This window comes from Drosophila kikkawai, chromosome 2L, assembly GCF_030179895.1.
Source record: "Drosophila kikkawai strain 14028-0561.14 chromosome 2L, DkikHiC1v2, whole genome shotgun sequence".
Taxonomy (NCBI): domain Eukaryota; kingdom Metazoa; phylum Arthropoda; class Insecta; order Diptera; family Drosophilidae; genus Drosophila; species Drosophila kikkawai.
Window position 1 is genome coordinate 10,452,817 of NC_091728.1, and position 18,585 is coordinate 10,471,401.

Genomic DNA, 18,585 nt, shown 5'->3' on the forward strand with positions numbered 1-18,585 from the left:
GTTTTTTTTTTAAAACAAAACCCTGACTGACTGCTGCTGCTTTAATCTCAAAACGTTTTTCCCAGTTCGGTCACGGTTCTCCTCGGTTGGAAACTCGGTGTGTATCAAAATCAGGGACAGGTTGTATATTTCTTGTCGCTCTGGCTTTGACATTTCCGATTTTGCTAATCGCCCGGCCCTATAAATCAACCCCTCAAGAGTCCCCTTCCAGCCGGGTACAGCACTAGACTATACTTCTTATACTTGAACTCATACTATATGCTATAGGCTCCTATCGTCTGGCACTTCAGATCGCCCCGTTTGTTGTGACGGCTGGGCGCCAAGTGAATGGGCTTGTTCCTTTGCACTGCATATACTACTATAGCCGGGATTTCATTTGAATTTCTTATTTATTGCGGAAATATAAACCGACTTTGTATTACCATGGATCACAGAACAATAATCTAAGCTATCTTAAACTTATTTTAATAAAATCGAAATTTGAACTTATAATATAGTATTTTCCGTATAAATATATTTAACTTTTGTAGGAAATAAATGATTGGTCTATGCTTTAAAGTAAACTATTTTAGTAATTTATTTTTATACTTTTTTAATCACCAAAGTTTTCTTTCTTTTTGGTTAAATTATTTTCTTACGCCTAGTTTTTAAACAACATTTTTAAGGAATTAAAAACTATTAATATAATATTTTTTATTACAGTAACTTAGTATATTTCATACTAAGTTGTTTTAAATCTAGCTTGTTGTCACTACAAAATTGCAGCTTTTGCTACAGAGCAATATACAACAAAAATTAGTTCTTATAGGACACAATTTGGAAAACCCTCCTTCTAGGTATAATTCGGTGGATTATCCTACTTTTTAGCAGCCTTTGCACCAAACGGTTCAGGAATTCCTGTATTAATCAGATATTTTTCCATAAGATCTTGTTCAAAACCTAGTTGCTAATTACTTTAGTCTTTAGAAAATATCAAATTCCGAACAATTCTTTGTAATCAATACAATAAATATTTTTCAAAATTTGAAATCAAATTTTTTTACTTATTATATATTCCAATAAATTTTTAAATTTATAAGGCAATGTATTTTATTATTATAAGTTTATTAAAGAATATAAATTCGACTGGTTAAAGTATGCAAATAAAATATTAGATTTTATTAGGAAAATGGTAATAACAAACGTCGTATTACAAAATATTTTATATGTAATAACAACAATTTGAACAATTTTTTAAATAATGTTGAATGTTACCTAATAATTTCATTAAAAAATAGTTTCAACTTGTAAACTTCCTCATAGAACACCAAAAAATATAACGAAAACCTGTTATTAGCAAGTTCTAAATAAATTTTTACAAAAATTCCCCCCAAAAACAATTAAATTCAATTAACCCCACTAATTGCAAACAAAATGCATCCGTCAGATACAGTATGACAGCTGGTTCAATGGTCAGGCATGAGTGGAAGCGAGCCAACGATAGTACCATTAGCCGTAATGGCCGAGCGGAGATGTGGGTGGGGGGCACGAACTGGGGGAAGTTCGACGCCTCTGTTGGTGTTGTTGATTTTGATAGGTGGAGCATAACGGTTAATGCTTAACCCCTATTAACCCCAGCTAAAAATAAGAAGTCTTCCAATTGCTGGTATTTTTTTTTTGTTTGTTTTTCATAGTTTATTTAAATAGCTAAGCACATATACACACACACTTACATACGTACACAAGTTATAAATTAATTGCCGCCATAATTGAACTAAAGAAATCATTTGAACACGCTAAAACTGTGGGCGAGAACGTTAAAAATATTTATTTATGTGGTAATTTTGCTTTTGTGCTCGATAATGATGCATTTTACATTTAATACAACTAGATTAGAGACTAAGGCTAATTGTTATTACGATGTATAAAAGTAATAAACGTTAAAACACTTTTATGTGGATATTTACACAGGGGGGTGGTGAAGAATCAAGTTGCTCTTTAAAATTAATTGCTTTCACTAAAATTATTGTTAAGCTTCTTGTAGTTATTAATTTCTGTAAACGGCTGGGACGGCTGATGTGAATTTTCGTTTTGTTTTTTGTTTTTCTTGGGCAACTTAAGACCTAGGACTTACTAGTTAAACATTTACTTTATATATTTAAATTACTTTGAACAAAAACAAACAAAATACATACAAGAAGGGTGTTTTGAAACGGACTTGGGGACAGGACGGAGTCGGAGTTAGCGTGCGAACACCAGGAATATACAATCACAAAAATTAACAACGTGCAATATTCCAAGTGCAACGTTAACTGCACTCCTCACTTAAGCCTATTCTAATCTAAAACCCGCTCGGGGGTCGAAACAGTCTGACTGCGCGACCCAAGGGTTAAGCCAAGTCCAAGGCGAGGGAGGGACCACTGTACGCTGAGCCCCTCTCGCTCTCCCCCATCAGGGAATGCTGGGGATGCGGCTCCATGTAGCTGTTCTCACTGCCACCGCCGCCGCCGTTGCTGCTACTATGCATGCCGTTCCCATTCCCATAGCAGGGATCGTGTCACATCGAGAGCGTTCCCACTGCCGCCGCCGCGGACATCTGTGCACTGTGTTGCTGCTGCAGCTGGTGTGAATGCGCCGCCGCTGCCGCCAGCGAGTGGCTGTGGGCGGCCAGGTGCGGATGCAGGCGCATGGCGGGTATGTTCATCGCGGCCATCGGATTCATCGGGTGGGTGAGGGCATGGGGCAAATGCAGGCCCGGCTCCAGCTTCGCCTTGGCATCCAGCAGCTGGCTGTAGTCCGTGTGCTGCACGCCCACACCCATTACGTTGGGATCGCTGCCCTTCTTGTTCTGCTTGCGCTCCTTGGCCCGTCGATTCTGGAACCAGATCTTCACCTGGCGCTCCGACAGCGACAGCGTCTGCGCCAGCTCACTCTTGCGGCGAATGGTGATGTAACGGGACGTGCAGTACTCCTTCTCAAGTTCCAGACGCTGGAAATCGGTGTACACCACTCGGTATTTGTCCTTAGTGCGGGTTTTTCCTACAGGAAGAAATGAAAGGATGAAATTATTAGTTTGGTTGCCGAAAACATTGGAAACTTAATATGGAAAATCATGCTAGAACTTGGAATATGGTTGCAATTATCAAAAAATATATATTAATTTCATGCCAAAACGAATTTTAAAACCTTTCATTCTTTAGATAAAACAACAAACATAAACATACATTCGAATAAGAGCAATATAGAGAAAAGCAAACCTAAGCATCTTGCTTAAAGTAACTAAGATCTTTCAAGATCATGTGTGAGATTGTCGTCAGAGGGCCATGACTCTTGGCAAGTTACCGAGTTGCCAAGTTGCCAACTCGCCTCGTTCCCTGTTTAAAATGGGTGTCAACCCAGTGGAGTGACTGGCGTCAGGTGGACAAACATGCTTCTTCCCGGCTCATCTCATCATAATAGATGACAATATTTAAATTATGATAGCCATAGAAAGCTGTCACATGCTATATAGCAAGATTGGAGCCACCACCCGAAGTCGAAGCGGTGAACATGAAAAATAATTCACAAAAAAGCCGACATCTCTGTCATCGCAATTCCTCGTAGAATCGTGAGAGAGAGAAGGTCTGGCATGGCTGGCGCTGAGCTGCGCAATTAGTCAATCAAAATTCAAACAAATGACAGAAACAGAAAACCACAAACACCACAAATAGAAGAAACGAAGAAAAAACAGAGAAGATTTGGATGAGCTGCAGCAAAGGCATGAAAAAGGCCACGGGATCGTGGCACAGTCTGCTTACGTGATAAACACACCCACACCAGCCACAGAGTGTATTTCTGAGCAAACAGCATTTCGGGTTGGGGATTTTGCTCTAATTTTTTATGTACAGCCCTCGGTATACCGTATACGTAGTGTTCTCACAATTAAAATCGAGCAAACAGGCAAACAAACAAATATTTTCACAGATGATAAAGTTCACCAACAGAAAAAAAGATATAGACGAAGAGAGAGCGAGGGGAGAGGTAATAACAAAAAGCAAAGACTAGGTGTTAAAGACCTCAAGATGCCCTGCAAACTAATATGATAAATGATATATGACTTTAAATAATGAAACAATTGATATATTACCCTAAAAAATAGTTGGCAATAAGGAAGAAAGTCAATTTGAAATCTTTTAAATAACGATTTGTATGCTAAAAAATGAAATCAGGGGCTAGAATAAAGTTTTCTGACTGAAAGGGCATTTTAAATCTTTTTTCTATAATTTTCTTGAAGAAACAGAGGTCTTGATAATCAAAGAACAGAAAAGCCTTGTTAAAAACTTCCCTGCTAACAAGAAATTTAAAATTTCAAAAATATATACCTCCCTTTTTTAAAAACTCGAAGCAAAAACTCCATTAAACCGTTGCTTCTGCTCGCTTATCTCTCTCACTCTTCTATTTGTTCTTTACACTTTGTTTAGACGTGAATTTATTGCTGTCGCTCTTTGCTTAGTCTAATGTGGCAATCGTATAAAGAATAACTCAGGAGAAGAATAATGTTAAAACCCTGTTAAGTACACAAACCCATAATCTAGTTTTTTTTTTGCTTCACTTAATAAATCTAAAATTTTCAGTCTGCCTTGCCATTTTTTTGTTCTTTAAGTACAGGAAAATCTTCTTGCGCGTGTTCTTGGGCCCCCAATCTAAGTACTGATAAAGTGGGCTTGGGCCAGAGCAATCCAACACAGAGTACAAAAAATAACTTGTTTAGACAGACTTGACGGATTTGAGGAAGTGTACAAATAAAGAAAAATTAAAACAACAATATTATCAGCTTTGAGGATTTACCGAGTAAATTGTTGAAAATAAAACATATTTTCGAATGATTTCGCAATGTGAGGCAAGCTATGAGTAAGATGAGACGAGAACTATTCTGGTAGGTGTGGATAGTTACGTAAAAATAGCACAAGAACAGAGGAATTTTACTGAAAGAATTATCTAATTAGTTGACAAATTCTCTGTATAAATGAAGAAAGAGTTAATCTTAACAACGTATTTAATTTATACAAATTGAAAACTTGGAAACTTAGGAAAACTTGAATGTTTTCTAAGTTTAATTTTTTGTTGGGATTGCTGACTATCAATTCGGAAATTCGAAAAAACTCTTTAGATATATATTGATTTTAGAAATATAATAAAAATTAAGTAGTTTTAAATTTATATATTCTAAACACAATATGACAAACCCATAAATCAAAACAAAATATATAGCTTTTCAACCAAATTAATCATTCTATCTCACAATTCTTTATACATCTTGACCTCATTTCTACCATCTGTGAATCAGAGAACCACACCACAGAGCACACCATTACTCCAAAGAGGCTGCATCACATTGGGGTTATCTTTAGCTAAGACTCAGAAAAACACACAGGTAAAGGCTTTATCTGGTTACCACTTGGAGGTTCCAATTTCTCACACCTAAAGCGGAGCACAAACAAGAGAAAATCCGTGCGGAATTAGAGGCAAACTAGAGCGCACGCTCACGCTCTCGGTTTCCCTTAGCTGGGTGGTTAACGGGTTGCCTGGCACCACTGACCTTCACGGCCATAATCTAATAAATCGTACACGTATTATGTGCACAACTATAAAGTCACTATCCCTCCTAGCCGCACTGAGTGTTTTATTGGGTCCCAATAAACGGGCCAAGACAAACGCCATGAATGTGGATCAACTTGAGCTAATGCTAATGCTATATTGTCTGAACCACTAAGATCCTAGCCAGATTCTACCCTAGCTCCCCTTACCCCTCTCGACAGATAAGATTGTGAATGAATGGCGAAAAAAACAACAGAGGGATTTCTGAATCTCCAAACAAAAATCCAAAGTCACTTGGGCAAATAATTGTGCTCGAAAATCTGTTTGATATATATCCGAAGAGATTTATGCATTATATATATAATGGCTGGGGCTTTAGCCATACAAATATATAGCGCATTTTATTAGCAATTAAATAAAAAATTGTGCGTCAAGGTGTGACATTTTTTTATGACTTTGTCACTGGGGCCCCCACCACCAACCAGTCTCGCGTCATGAGTGAACGCACCATAATTTATATCGAACGCGGGGTTCTTCGCTCCCCGATATATGTATACATATATGTTTCTATATCCACGTGTGTGTGCCTCTGCCTAATTGAAAGTTAGATTTTGAACTGGTAATGCTATTGACTGGCGTTTGTTTGCCATCGAATATCATCATCATCATGATCATGATCACTCCCTTCCTCCCTGCAGGCGTAATGATAGATTAGTTAGTTGGCTTAGGCCCGTCGGCAAAGTTCTGAAGGGAGAATATATATAGTTCAACTTAGGTGGAGGAACATACGCTCTCTCTCCTAATCCCAGTTGAGGTCTGTATCAATATCGGTGGAGTTACAGAACTGGAAAATCGTTCAGCATTTGTCCAGATAAGCCTTAATGGTTGTTCTTTACTGTTCGAGTACGTTGTCTAGCTGGGTTTATGGTCTGATTGGTTTCTACGGGTTGCCTGCTGAAGAAGTGGGCACTGTACGAAATATATTACCTATTTCATTAATTTATTATTCTAGTTTTTATTAATTCTCCTATTATATAATAATTTGCAAGTTTTTCTACATATATTTTAGTTTATTTTTAAATGATTTACTGCCAAGGAATATATAGTTAAAAGCCCCCTAAGATCTTTCAGTGCCTTTTATAATTCCTGGCTAAATACTGGCAATCCTACTGTAGACTCAATTGAAACTCTTTTATGTACAAACATTGAATGCCGACAAAGGAAAAGTGTTTAAACAGTGAAAAACCCACTGTGGCAAATGCGCTTCTCTAATATCAAACACAACAGAAATAGAGCATGAGCAAAGATCATTTGGGCCATAAATTATATCAGGTTGAGGTCTACAGTCTAGTCTCGTCTTTTCCCTATTAGAACAGCTGTTGATTGCTGGCCAATTATGTGGTCCGGCCCCCGGGGAAAAATCAGTGGCCAAGGACAAGGACAGTTTGTACTTAGAGTTGTTACAGATACAGTTGGTTAGTTACGGTCAGATATAATGGCTTGTACCTACAAGAGTGGTGGTTTTTTCTTTCGGTTACCATCCCCGCCGAGCGTTAATTTGTCACTGAGTGTGTAGAGTGTTAACACCCCCCGTGACATCTTCCTTTCCTGTCGGTTTGTCTCTTTCGGAACCCGGGAAAATCTATTGGGAGACATTTATTACCTGACTTCCATAAGTTAGCCTCGCTCGAATTTAAACGTTTTTGTGGTTAAAGATTAAAGCTCGAAGCGAAAGTTTGCCGGCAGCCGAAGAGGAAATCCCCGAAAGCGAGCGGAAAGAGCAATTTCATCTATGGCACCCCAGAGACTTGGACTGGCAAGCCACAAACACTTGACTTTTTAACACCCTCTTTGCTTCAAGTTGTGCCGCCTCTCACACCAACTTAAAGTGTTTGGCGAAATATTTGGGTTTTTCTTTTGTTGCTGCTTTTGTTTTTCTCCTTCTTTTTTGCACTGTTTTGCTTTTGGCAGAGTGGGTTTTCCAGCATCATAAATGTGGGATACAAAAGGCGGGGGCTTTGGCGTTGGCTTTGGTATGTTTGTTTTGTCTCTCACCACCCAAGCGACAATATAACAATAACATTTATTTGGCATTTTGCTGCTGTTTTAGCTGCTCTTATATCGTAAATATTAGCTCAAATTACATCATAAAATCATTTGATTCGATTTGACGTTTATTTCTCTCCTTTTTCCTTATTTTCTGGCTTAGAGCCTACCAGAACAGTTTCCGGTCCTTGAGGGGTTTGTGTATGGCAAAAGGGGTTACAGAACGAGAGATTTTTCTTGGTTTTTGGGGATTGTAAATTAGGACTGACAATGTTTCTTTTGGGGGTTTAGTAAGGGGGATTCTGTTGGGGGAAAATTTACGAGACCATAATAAGGTGTGGTCAAGTTAGAGCTCTTTAAATAACTAATACTCTGTAAAATGATCGTAGATATAAAATATACAGATAAAGCTATCTCCAATTCAATACATTTTTCAAGACAAAAATTGACTAAGTTATAAAACCAAACTATATGCAAACTTGTGGGAAATAATTAAAGCCTTAAAGCCTTAGAAATAATAACTATATTTAATACTGTAATTTACTAAATTGCTTCAAATTGCTGGCCAGAACAAATTCAACTTGGCTTATGGCTTATAAGCCATAGACCGGTTCATAAATAACCAAGTCACATGTATGGGGGGACATGTAAAATTGAACCCATACAACACACAAAAGGAAAACTCAAAATGGCCGCCATCAACATGAAACATGCGACATGCAAACACTTTATATGGCATGCAGATGTACATATATGCAAATGTACGTTCTTCTTTGCGTTTCCTGGGCCCCCCCTTATGTGCTAGAGACCACTCCCAGACCAGCTCCCCCTTCGATCGCCGGATGCGCGGAGACCGCGCCCATGGCACGCAGCCTTATAAAATGCCAGGAGGATGGGTGAAAAAAAAGGAAAATATAAAAGCGAGTCGGAGTGGAAATAATAATAATAATATTATCAGATCGCGTGCAACAAACGAATGCCGCTCGTACGTGTTCAGCTATATGTATACGTGGCACGCAACCGGGGGGAAGTTTGGACAAGGGGTTACCTTACGGCACAAGAATGGCGGCGATGGATCCAACTCAGACCGACCCCGGCCAAAGCCCACGCTCCATCTCCAATTTTAATTCCAAGTCTGACTCAGAAAGCTCGTTTTATTTATTATGGCTTAAGGCCAGAAGAATAGGTGGAGCATACGAGATGGAGGTAACGCCGAAAGAGAGGCAAGTATATTCAGGAAAAAATGGCAGCCATCGGGGTACAAAAAAATGTAGGCTGCTTATGGCCCGAATGAGTCGCCATTAAAGCCATAAATACCCCGAGTCAGGCAATAGAAAAATGCAGGGAAAAATACAGAGAAAAAGAAGAATGAAAAAACACAAAACAAGAGAGGGGAGGGAGAGACGTACGTTTCTTTAGGCCACAAAAATTGTTTCCAAATGTACGTTAATTATTTGCCACGACGATGTCGACGATGCATGCAATAAAATTTATGGCTATATGATATAGAGGAATATGAGAAGGTAGAGGCCTCTCTTTTATGATATCCCCCCCACCCCAAAATTAGCCCAAAATAATTGCATGCATCAAAACGCAAAACATAAAAATCGCATTAGAGCCAAGAAAAATAACAGAAAAGAAAACTTAACAAGTAGAGAAAATGGGTATCCTTTGGAATGGACCCGCCTCCTACCGCTTGCATCCAGCAATTCACTGAGATCCTCTAAGTTCGGAGAGCTGCACAAGTCTGCGATTTGAAGGGAATTTTATAAGAATTATATTAAGGATTAGATATCGTTAGTTAATAAAGGTTGGACAGGAATTGGGTTTAGATTGATTAGAGCAATTATTCTTTGATTATTAAAAGTATTATTACCACTTTAGTAAGATGTAAAGTCCAGGATATTGTGTTCAAATTCATATTGAACATATCGTTAGGTTTCATGCATCGATAGACATAGGATTTGATTTTTAAATATTTATTTAACGATAGTAGCAAACAAATTCCGGAAATATTATTTAATTTATAATAATTATACCAACTATATTTCCATTTCAAACACTGATAATTTAAACTAAGCTTAGCCTTTGTTGGCACTTATCGATCTATCGCTCATATATCGAAACGTTTAATATCAATACAACACCTATATACCTTTTTTGTTATTCCATTAAATATAAAATATTCCAGCAAGGGAAAAAAGGTTTGTTTCCTTGATTTGTTTTATAAATTGTATCCCTCAGATACCAGTTTATAGGAAAACTACTCACGGAATCATTCTATAAATCTAATCATAATGGATCCCTATAAAATGGCGCCCAACTATAACCATTGACCGCAAACTCAGTAAACCCACATTATTGAAGAAAATATTATATGCAATAAACTCGTAGAGCTCAGCTCTCTGGCCGAGGAAGCAAACTATAAATTTTCTAGGGTTCCCATTCCGCAATCCCCTTCCCCCTCCGATTCTCCCTTATCTGGCAGGGTTATACAAGGCAAACTCCTCGGGTCAGTGTGCAACAATATTTGTATAAACTGTGAGGTGAAACTGAGCAAACTGTTGCAAACGCAAACACAATCAGGGAAATATATACTACTCCAGCAGGAGAATCCCATACCCATACCATACCGTCACGTTCCGTCTCGTCCCGGGCAATAGTAATCCGAAGCTCATCAAGCGTATAATCATCCTAATCAAAGTCGGGCATAAAAATCACAAATATGGCGTAATCATATATATTCTCATTCGCTGGCTCATTCATGGTTATGGGTCATTATACGATGGCGGGGCATTTAATTTAGTTTTTTATAATTATTGCTACTTTATTGTATTGTTAAGCGATTAACGTTGGCCGTATATGAGTATATGGGGAATTGCAAATCTTTCTTTCCGTTTTTTGCTACCGTATCGTAAATGTTGTCACCTCATAAAAGGAATCGCCAAACAACTCGAAATGAAATCAGAATTTGTTTGGCTTCCTCACCCATTACCAGTACCGCGTCAGTCAGTCGATCACTCAATCAATCGGTGGGTTGACTTAGGCCTGAGACTTAAGCAGGTGTCATCCGGACCATCATCATCATCATCGCACACTTTTTTTGTTGTCATAATTAAGCTGTGGGCCAATGTTGATTGACAATCGGATTTCGGTGTCGCTTGGCCAAGTTGGACCCCAAACAAAAGGCTTTCGCCCCTTCGGGGTCCCTAGATATGGGCTCTCGACCTAGCACTTCTCGTCCATTATGATATTATGGTTTATGGCTGAACAGGAAACGTGAACTATAATTTACAATTTCTAGTCTCTCTCGCACTCTTTGCTGTTTACTTTCATTGATAAAATAACTTGAGGCAGGACTGGGTAAAAGATAATTGGAAAAAGGAGGGGAGAAATAGATTTAATTTGATTTTGATTATAAAAATATTAGTACGAGGGAAATAAAATGATGTATAATAGAAAATTTAAATCAATATTTCTAAGAATACAAAGAGATGAGGTCTAGTCGGTTAAATTAAATATAAATCTGATATTTTTGTTAAAATCTCTAAGTGTACAACATATATTTAAGTATATCAAGAAGATAGACAACCTTATTATACAAAATCCATTAAGAAAAAAAACATAAATACTTGTTGCTTAACAAAAAACTCCTCTGAATATTGCTTACGTTCTTATAAAATACTTTTTGAGTTTAAATAATCATTTTCTATATATTTTTTCCTTGTCAAAATTCCAAATTATACATTTTCGTTGCTCATTTTTCAACAGTTTTCAGTTTAATTTATCACCTTGCTGCATAAGCTTGCTGTAAACCCAAATTAAGCTCTCAAAATCCCGGGCGCCTCCAATATAAACTCGATATACCTCGAATGGTATATCAAATAAAAATTGAACAACATATACAAATATAAAGACAGATAATATATATATTTGTATATATAGAGACCCATAACATATGTCTGTGTGTCGAGGGCTTTGGTAGCGACAAGACTAAAATTTCTGGTTATTACCAATATCAGAGCCAATACAAATAGCAGAGGAAAAAAAGACCCAAACATGATTTTGCTCTGTATTTGGACAACTAAGCCCAAAGTAAATGACACAATGGTAACAAGTCCGTGACAAACAGAGCTGGTGGGAATGGGAGGGTTCTATGCTAATCCCATGATGTCAATCAAACCCAACGAAGCGAACGAAACACTCTCTCTATAAATATATACATATATAGATCAGTCCCGACCAAAATTTCGACTTCATTTTTGACACATGGCGAGGGAAGAGAGAAACTATGGAAGGGTAAATGTCAACGGCAAACATTGATAGTGCCGATAAGGGGGGAAAAAAAACGAGCCATAGTTCGACTGCAGCTAGTGGCCATTTTTAATGGCTTATCTTTGGGGCCGCCGGCCGCCGACCAGCCCCAAAATCAGCCCAGAAATGTATCCTACAACAATTTCAGATCTGGCGTTCAATACAATATAAATCCATGCCTTGCCATATATATTCTACCTTCTTTTTTCTGTTTTTTGTTCTCCCTTTCTCCATACAATTTTATTTATGTGGCTAGATATAAATTTTCTGTGCATATTGACACATTAAATCTCAATGTGTCAGGTGGCATTAGTTTTTTATGTCCCAACACGGGCAATGCTGAAAATCTACAGACAATCCCAATAAGAGCCTGCTTTGGCTGATTAATAAATAAATATTTCCTCGGAGAAATTACAACGATAATAAATTATACGTTTGAAAATTAAGATATAAGTAGTTAATAATCAGGAAAAGTTGCAAATTATTTTAAGAAATGCCTGACTTTTTTTGAAAATTTTGTGTTTATGATTTATAAACAAATATAAAATGTGAAAGTATGAAAACATAGATACCAATTAAACTTTTTACCAAGTTAAACTTAACTTGAAGTAAAATTTAATTTAAAGTTTTCTTTACTACATTTAAACATAATTAAAAATAGTATTAAAGGTAAATAAATAATGAAATATTGGTAGTTTAATTTAAGAAATTTAAAGAATTGAAGTATTTGCATTCCTAACAGATTAGAATTTCATTACGTTCCTTTAGTTCTTTCAAAATCTTTTTGCACGTGTTGTTAATAAGAAATAGAAACGCAAAGGGAACTGGAATTTCTTGCCATTTAATAATGATTGCATAGATTTGATCGTAAATGTCGCTATTTAGTTTTTATTGGAAGTAATACTAATTTTTATTGGTTTATGGCCCTATATTGTTTTAATCAATATGCCCGTCGTGAACGCAACGGAATCGCTTATCAACAATTCTTTTGACGTTTTAGATAACACCAAAAACTCTTTTTTTTTTTGTGGCCACGTTTCCATATCACTCCGGTAGTGGTGGTGGTGGTACATTATTGAAGCAACAGAAAATAGAACTCGTAACCACCATATAGAGGAGAATGAGAAGAACCCAGGGCTTATTGACAGGGCGGGCGTTTATTTGATTTCCCACTCGCTAATCTAATCGCAAAACCTGCCAGAACCACCAGCCAGCCAGCCATTGAAACAAAAGTACAACAAGGCATCTGGATCCACCGACAATCGTGGAAATTGTCGCTGTTTTATTGCCACACCCCAAAAAATGAAGTGGGCCCCGCTCTGACGTGCCCTGCAACATGCCTCACAAAAAAAAACCGAAAACGAAATTGGGAACTTTTATAATTCCATTAAAAATCACGATTTGTTAGTCATCGAAATAATAGCGATCGTTGGGAAATAAAAGTCTTTCTTTAAGAGATTTTTAGATTTATAATTTTAGAAGGGTTCGATTAAACGTCTTAATCTCTTAAGATAAAATAAAATACGATCAGTAACCAATTTGGTTAGGGTTCCTTAACTATAATTTTTAGTAAATAAAATATCGCAATAAATAAATGTTGAATTACTAAATCGCTTACTGTACCGGCAAAGACAAATCATAAATAATAATACTCAAACAAGAGAGGTGAACAAAGTTTTTGAATAATAAATAAAGCAAACTTAAGTTGCCTTGTCGGCTTGACCGGCTGGATTAAGCGACAACAACAGCCAACCAGCGACGGGCCATAAACGTTAATTGCATACCAACAGATTTTATGGGCTTAATGGATATCGGCGATATTGTCGATATCGTCGTCTTACCCCGTCTGCTTCTCCTTCTTCATATTCTTCTTGACATGCGCCCGCCCAGGGGTCGTAAATCGTGAGTGTTTATTCGCCTTTCGAGGTTTTGTGTGTCTGTGAGTACTGCATTGACATTTGCATTTCGGTTGTGTATTTTAAATTTACTTTTTTTTAGGTAGATGTGAGAAAAATGTAAACAAAAAGAAAAGAAATTGCACAAAATAGGAATAACATCTCTTGTTTTTAGAACATTTTCTTTTAAGCAAAGTTAACTCATCTTAAAAATAAAGAAACAAAAGGTGTGATAGGGTAATAAAAACAGAAAACAAAGGGTTAAATGCAGTATCAATAAAATAATATAGGAATTTCTAAAGCTAAGTTTATTTGGATCTGAAGAAGTTAACTTTCTAGCTACACTCCTTTTAAATTTAAACAATAAGAAACCCCCAATTACTCGCACAATGCAAATTTCTGTGAGCTCAGCTCTGATCTCTACGATCTCCCTTCACTTCATTTATTCTTGTTTAAACTTTTTATTAAATGTTGGAAGGTATCTTTCGAAAAAGTTGATCAAACCATTTAGGAATTTTTATAGTTAAATTGATTTACGATACAAAATTAGTCAATAGGGAGAAAGAAAATGAGAGAGAGAGAGAGAGATGGGGACAAGCAAACAAACACTCGTTCACAGTCCGGTGTAAGGGCATGCCCATAAATCAAGGCGTCGAATCTGGGATCTGTCGACCTCAACTGAATATCATAAAAATGGAGCTTGGCCAGAATTTGATTTTTATGAGCTAATTGGCCATTGGACTTGGATCCGTTGGCAGGTAAACGATTTCTTATAAAATCCTACATACATCTGTAGGTCGAAACGAGAGGGAGAAGCGCGAACAGCACGAGCTTGACGCAGAGACAATGCACTTCACTGTGCCGCCAAAATATATGGAATTTACGAAATTCGTATACATATATCAAGGCGGATGCGGGAGAAACCCAAAAAAGGCAGGGAAGGAGGAATCGAAGGTCATGCCACTATGGAAATACATACACCCAAACTGATCAGAGTGACTAAGAGGTGAGATTGAGAAAAAGACAAGCTGGGGTTTTTTGGTGAAATTCGTAAGCCTTGAATGGTATTTACAAAACTGGTAAGACTTTTATATAAGATTGTCCCTGGATTCGATTTAACCTTCTTATTAAAAATATAACTAAATAAATATATATTTAGTTCGGGGTTCTCTAGAGATCTTATATAGTTTGTTATACCGACGTTCCCTATCGAAGGATGTGCTTACGCACAAAAATATGTAGGTTTGGGTTTATAGAGGTTCTTCTGTAAAGTATCTCCAGTTTTCCGGCATTCCAAAACTTTCTACTACCTCCTCTTTCGGTTTTTCAGAAAACTTACCTGGCTGTGGTTGCGCTGGATAGGCGGGCTTCTTCATCCATTCGTAGTACTGTGGCTTTGATGGCGACGTCCTGTTGTTATTGTTGTTCACACTGTTGTTGTTATTATTGTTGTTGTGGGTGGATGGACTGTTGTTATTGTTGTTGCCAGCAGCGGCAGCGCTTAGATGATGGGCCAAGTGATGATGCGGCGACGATGCAGACGTTGGAGCACCTGGACTGGAGATCTCCGAGCCAGAGACAGTGATCGGTGGCGATGGCAAACCTTCGGCAATATGCTGCTGCTGGTGACTGGACGGAGCCGAGGGATTACCTCCCTCTGAACTGGGACCACCGCCTCCTCCGATGCTGCTGTTGGTCTCGTTCAGTTGGGTGGCCGGATTGCCGGTGCTGCTGTTGCTTCCAGAACTGGCCGAGCTGCTGGACGCGGCATGAGCATGGTGATGGTGATGCTGCTGCTGCATCAGCTGATGCGCCGACGTGGGCACGTTCTGAACAAAGTTATCCGCCGTGCTGGAGGCCGGCGAATGCCAGTCACCGGCGCTGGCAGCCGCCGCCGAATGGAACATGTGATGGGAGTTGTAGTACATCTGATGAGCAGCCGCCGCATGATGGGCGGCGTGCGAGGAGTCCACATCGCCGAGGAACTGATGGTTCGGCGGCGTGTGGTGGTAGTTGGGCGTCCAGTTCCAGGGCTGACCCGTCGCCGAGGCGTAGGCCAGATTGGCGGCGCTGTGCTTTTGCGTGTAGGGCAGTGTGTTGTAGTAGTGCGACACCATGTTTGAGGTTAAATCTGCTCCGTTGCCTTGATGATCCGGCTATGCGTTAAATCCCTTTCTATATTCCTGCGCTGCTCAATCCCTTGCTCGAGCGTTTATGTCTTCTCTCCTGGTTTTAAGACAACCTTTAATTGCACATTTTATGCGTTGAACTTTTACTTGTGTATTTTTATCGCTTTGCCTCTGTTTCTCTTCTTCTTTGTCAATTTTTACAGTTAGCACTTTTCTAGTGATGTGTAGTTCAAGGCTGCACACACATACCTATGCACAAACTATTTATCGATTTCACTGTTTTTTCAGCACTCACTCACGCGCTTAAAAATGTAAGAAACCTCTGTGTTTTTTTTATTAATATTCCGTTGCGTTCGCGACTACGTCAAGTCAGTACGCAAGTTGAACACGTACTGAAGTGACTGATAAAAAACCCACAGAAAGCAACAGAAGCAGATAAACCGGGCGCAGAGCGGCTCAGGCAGAAACAACCACCGAAGGCCCGCGCGCTCACACTGGTCGTCTCTTTCTAGCCCACGCAAGTGCCCGTAAAGTGGCCTTTTTTAACCCTCATTTCCGTTGCACATTCAAAATTCAAGATGGCTTGCGTTCGTTCGACCTGCCCGCCATCTCTTTCTCGCACAGCACTGCGATGGCTGGCGGTTAGAGTTAGCCACGCCCCTTTCAGCCAGGTAAGCAATTAGCGGTAGTAGTTTCTCGGCCAAGAAAAACCCCTTTTCCTTTATGGGCCGCTTTCGATTTGTACGTACTTTAATTGCAATAGCCGTTGGCTAATTAAGTAATTGCATTTATGCGTGCATTACGCAATTAGTGGCTGTAAAAGTATGTTTCCACGGCCATAACAACGGATCCTAGCCCCCCAACCTCAAGTGCGCACCAATCCATGTTTTACAGTCCTGATTTGAGGGTTTTATTCTCCATACACACATAAACCATATAGTTTTGTTCAAACACGATGTGCCCCATTGTCCAGATATTTTGTTTGCCAAGCAATCGTGGTTTATATGGGCGCCTCGATATATTCTATATGTTCATATATCGTCACAGTTAAAAATATAAAGTTGTAAATCTATATCTCTAATTGCCATGTAAACGATGACAGACGAGGAAGAACTGATATTAAATAGTTGGGGGATTGAAGAAAAGTTGATGAAAAGTACTGGAAAAGTGATTTAAGACAGTTGCGTTCAGTAACATTCTTTATTTCATGAAGAGAAATGTCACCAAAACTCAAGCTTCGATAGCTTCTTATTTATTTACTTTAAATTCAATGATCCCTCATATTAATGAGCTCTTTAACGATTATGCTTTTTAAATATTATTGATTAAATTAAAAATAATTTATGAAATAAATACATATTCATAAACGGGTTGAGCTCTACAATAATTAGGATTATACCATCTTAATTAATTTTAAATTTAATATGAAATTGAATCCTTGAATGAGTTTAATTTATCTGCCAAAAAAAAAAGATCTTTCTTAATTATTTTCCATATTATCCATTTAAATTGCAACAGAAAACAGAAGTCAAGCTATACATAAATACTTGCCCTTTGGCCGAAAATTAAAATTTTGATATGATGAAGTTAACTATTTTAAATATAGTTTATATTTATATATAAAATATTATATATTTTAAATATTATATTTCTTTGAAACGGGTTAAAAAGAAGTTTAGTGCGTAAAAAGGCCTATCTTAAATGCACTAGTAAATCTCAAAATGTTTCAGAGTTTTATAGCATTCTTCTGGACACTTTTACAATTGCTAATTATCAGAATATATTTCAGAAAACTAAAAATATCTAGAAAATAACATAGCATTTATAACCAATCTATTGTATTTTGGGGCTTTCTTGTTAAAAAATATAATTAATAACATAAGCAATTATTTCTTCCTATAATCATCATTGATATTTTAATAATATATTAAATATATTCCAAATAATTTTTTTATTATTATTTTCTTAAGATTTTCGTGTTTACTTGGATATCAGTTATACATATATATCACTTAATTCAAAATAGTTATTTTATTATTAGGAACTTCTCTAGCAAGTATCTGATAACTAACGTAAATATACTCATAAAGATCACTTTGGTTGTCCTTTGTACCCTTTCTTCCATTCTTTCAAATACCTTTCCGTGGAAATAGCCTCTTCATCGCTAATCCCAATTGTAATCCCAAACAAGAAGCGCTAAGCTCGCGCCGATTGAGTAATCCTAGCGAGTTCTAGAATTCCTCGTACTACATTGACCCATAAAAAGTGCATTCATTGATCGCAAAAATGGGTCTTTAGTAGAGTGATCATAAAACTGCAAATGTCGCGTCAAATAATTAGAAGTGAATGCAGCTGATACAATGGCGGAGAACCAAAAGATAGATCCCTGAAAAGGGCAAAGGGAACAGAAGCATTTGGCCTCGCGAGGGCGGTACTTAAAACTCACTTATTAAAGCTGGAACTACCAAAAACTGGTTCGGGTTTGGGTTCGGGATCGATCGTTTCCAAACAAAAAACCCCTTAATGTCCGTAAGACAAAATACGATTGTAAAACAATCGAAAGGGATCGCGGACAAAAGTGATTTTATGATTGCGCGAAGACAGTCGACCTTTGAGTTCCGAAAATGATCCTAACGGTCGCGCGG

The 18,585-nt window shown here is 37.8% G+C and overlaps 1 protein-coding gene across 1 annotated transcript; it reads right to left on the reverse strand.

The window, feature by feature from the left end:
- Positions 1-1,782: 1,782 nt before the first annotated feature.
- Positions 1,783-16,315, reverse strand: cad (caudal type homeobox). The gene is made up of 2 exons (XM_017177569.3): positions 15,151-16,315; positions 1,783-3,018 (listed from the first exon to the last, which is right to left on the reverse strand). The coding sequence occupies exons 1-2, from the start codon at positions 15,926-15,928 to the stop codon at positions 2,537-2,539; spliced, it is 1,260 nt and encodes a 419-aa protein (XP_017033058.1). The 5' UTR covers positions 15,929-16,315; the 3' UTR covers positions 1,783-2,536.
- Between the last annotated feature and the right edge of the window lie 2,270 nt (positions 16,316-18,585).

Excerpts from the sequence above, each read along its gene's own strand:
- cad (XM_017177569.3), bottom strand. The coding sequence starts at position 15,928 with ATGGTGTCGCACTACTACAACACACTGCCCTACACGCAAAAGCACAGC. Across the intron at positions 3,019-15,150 it reads TCCAGCGCAACCACAGCCAG|GAAAAACCCGCACTAAGGAC; the intron begins GTAAGTTTTCTG and ends TTCTTCCTGTAG.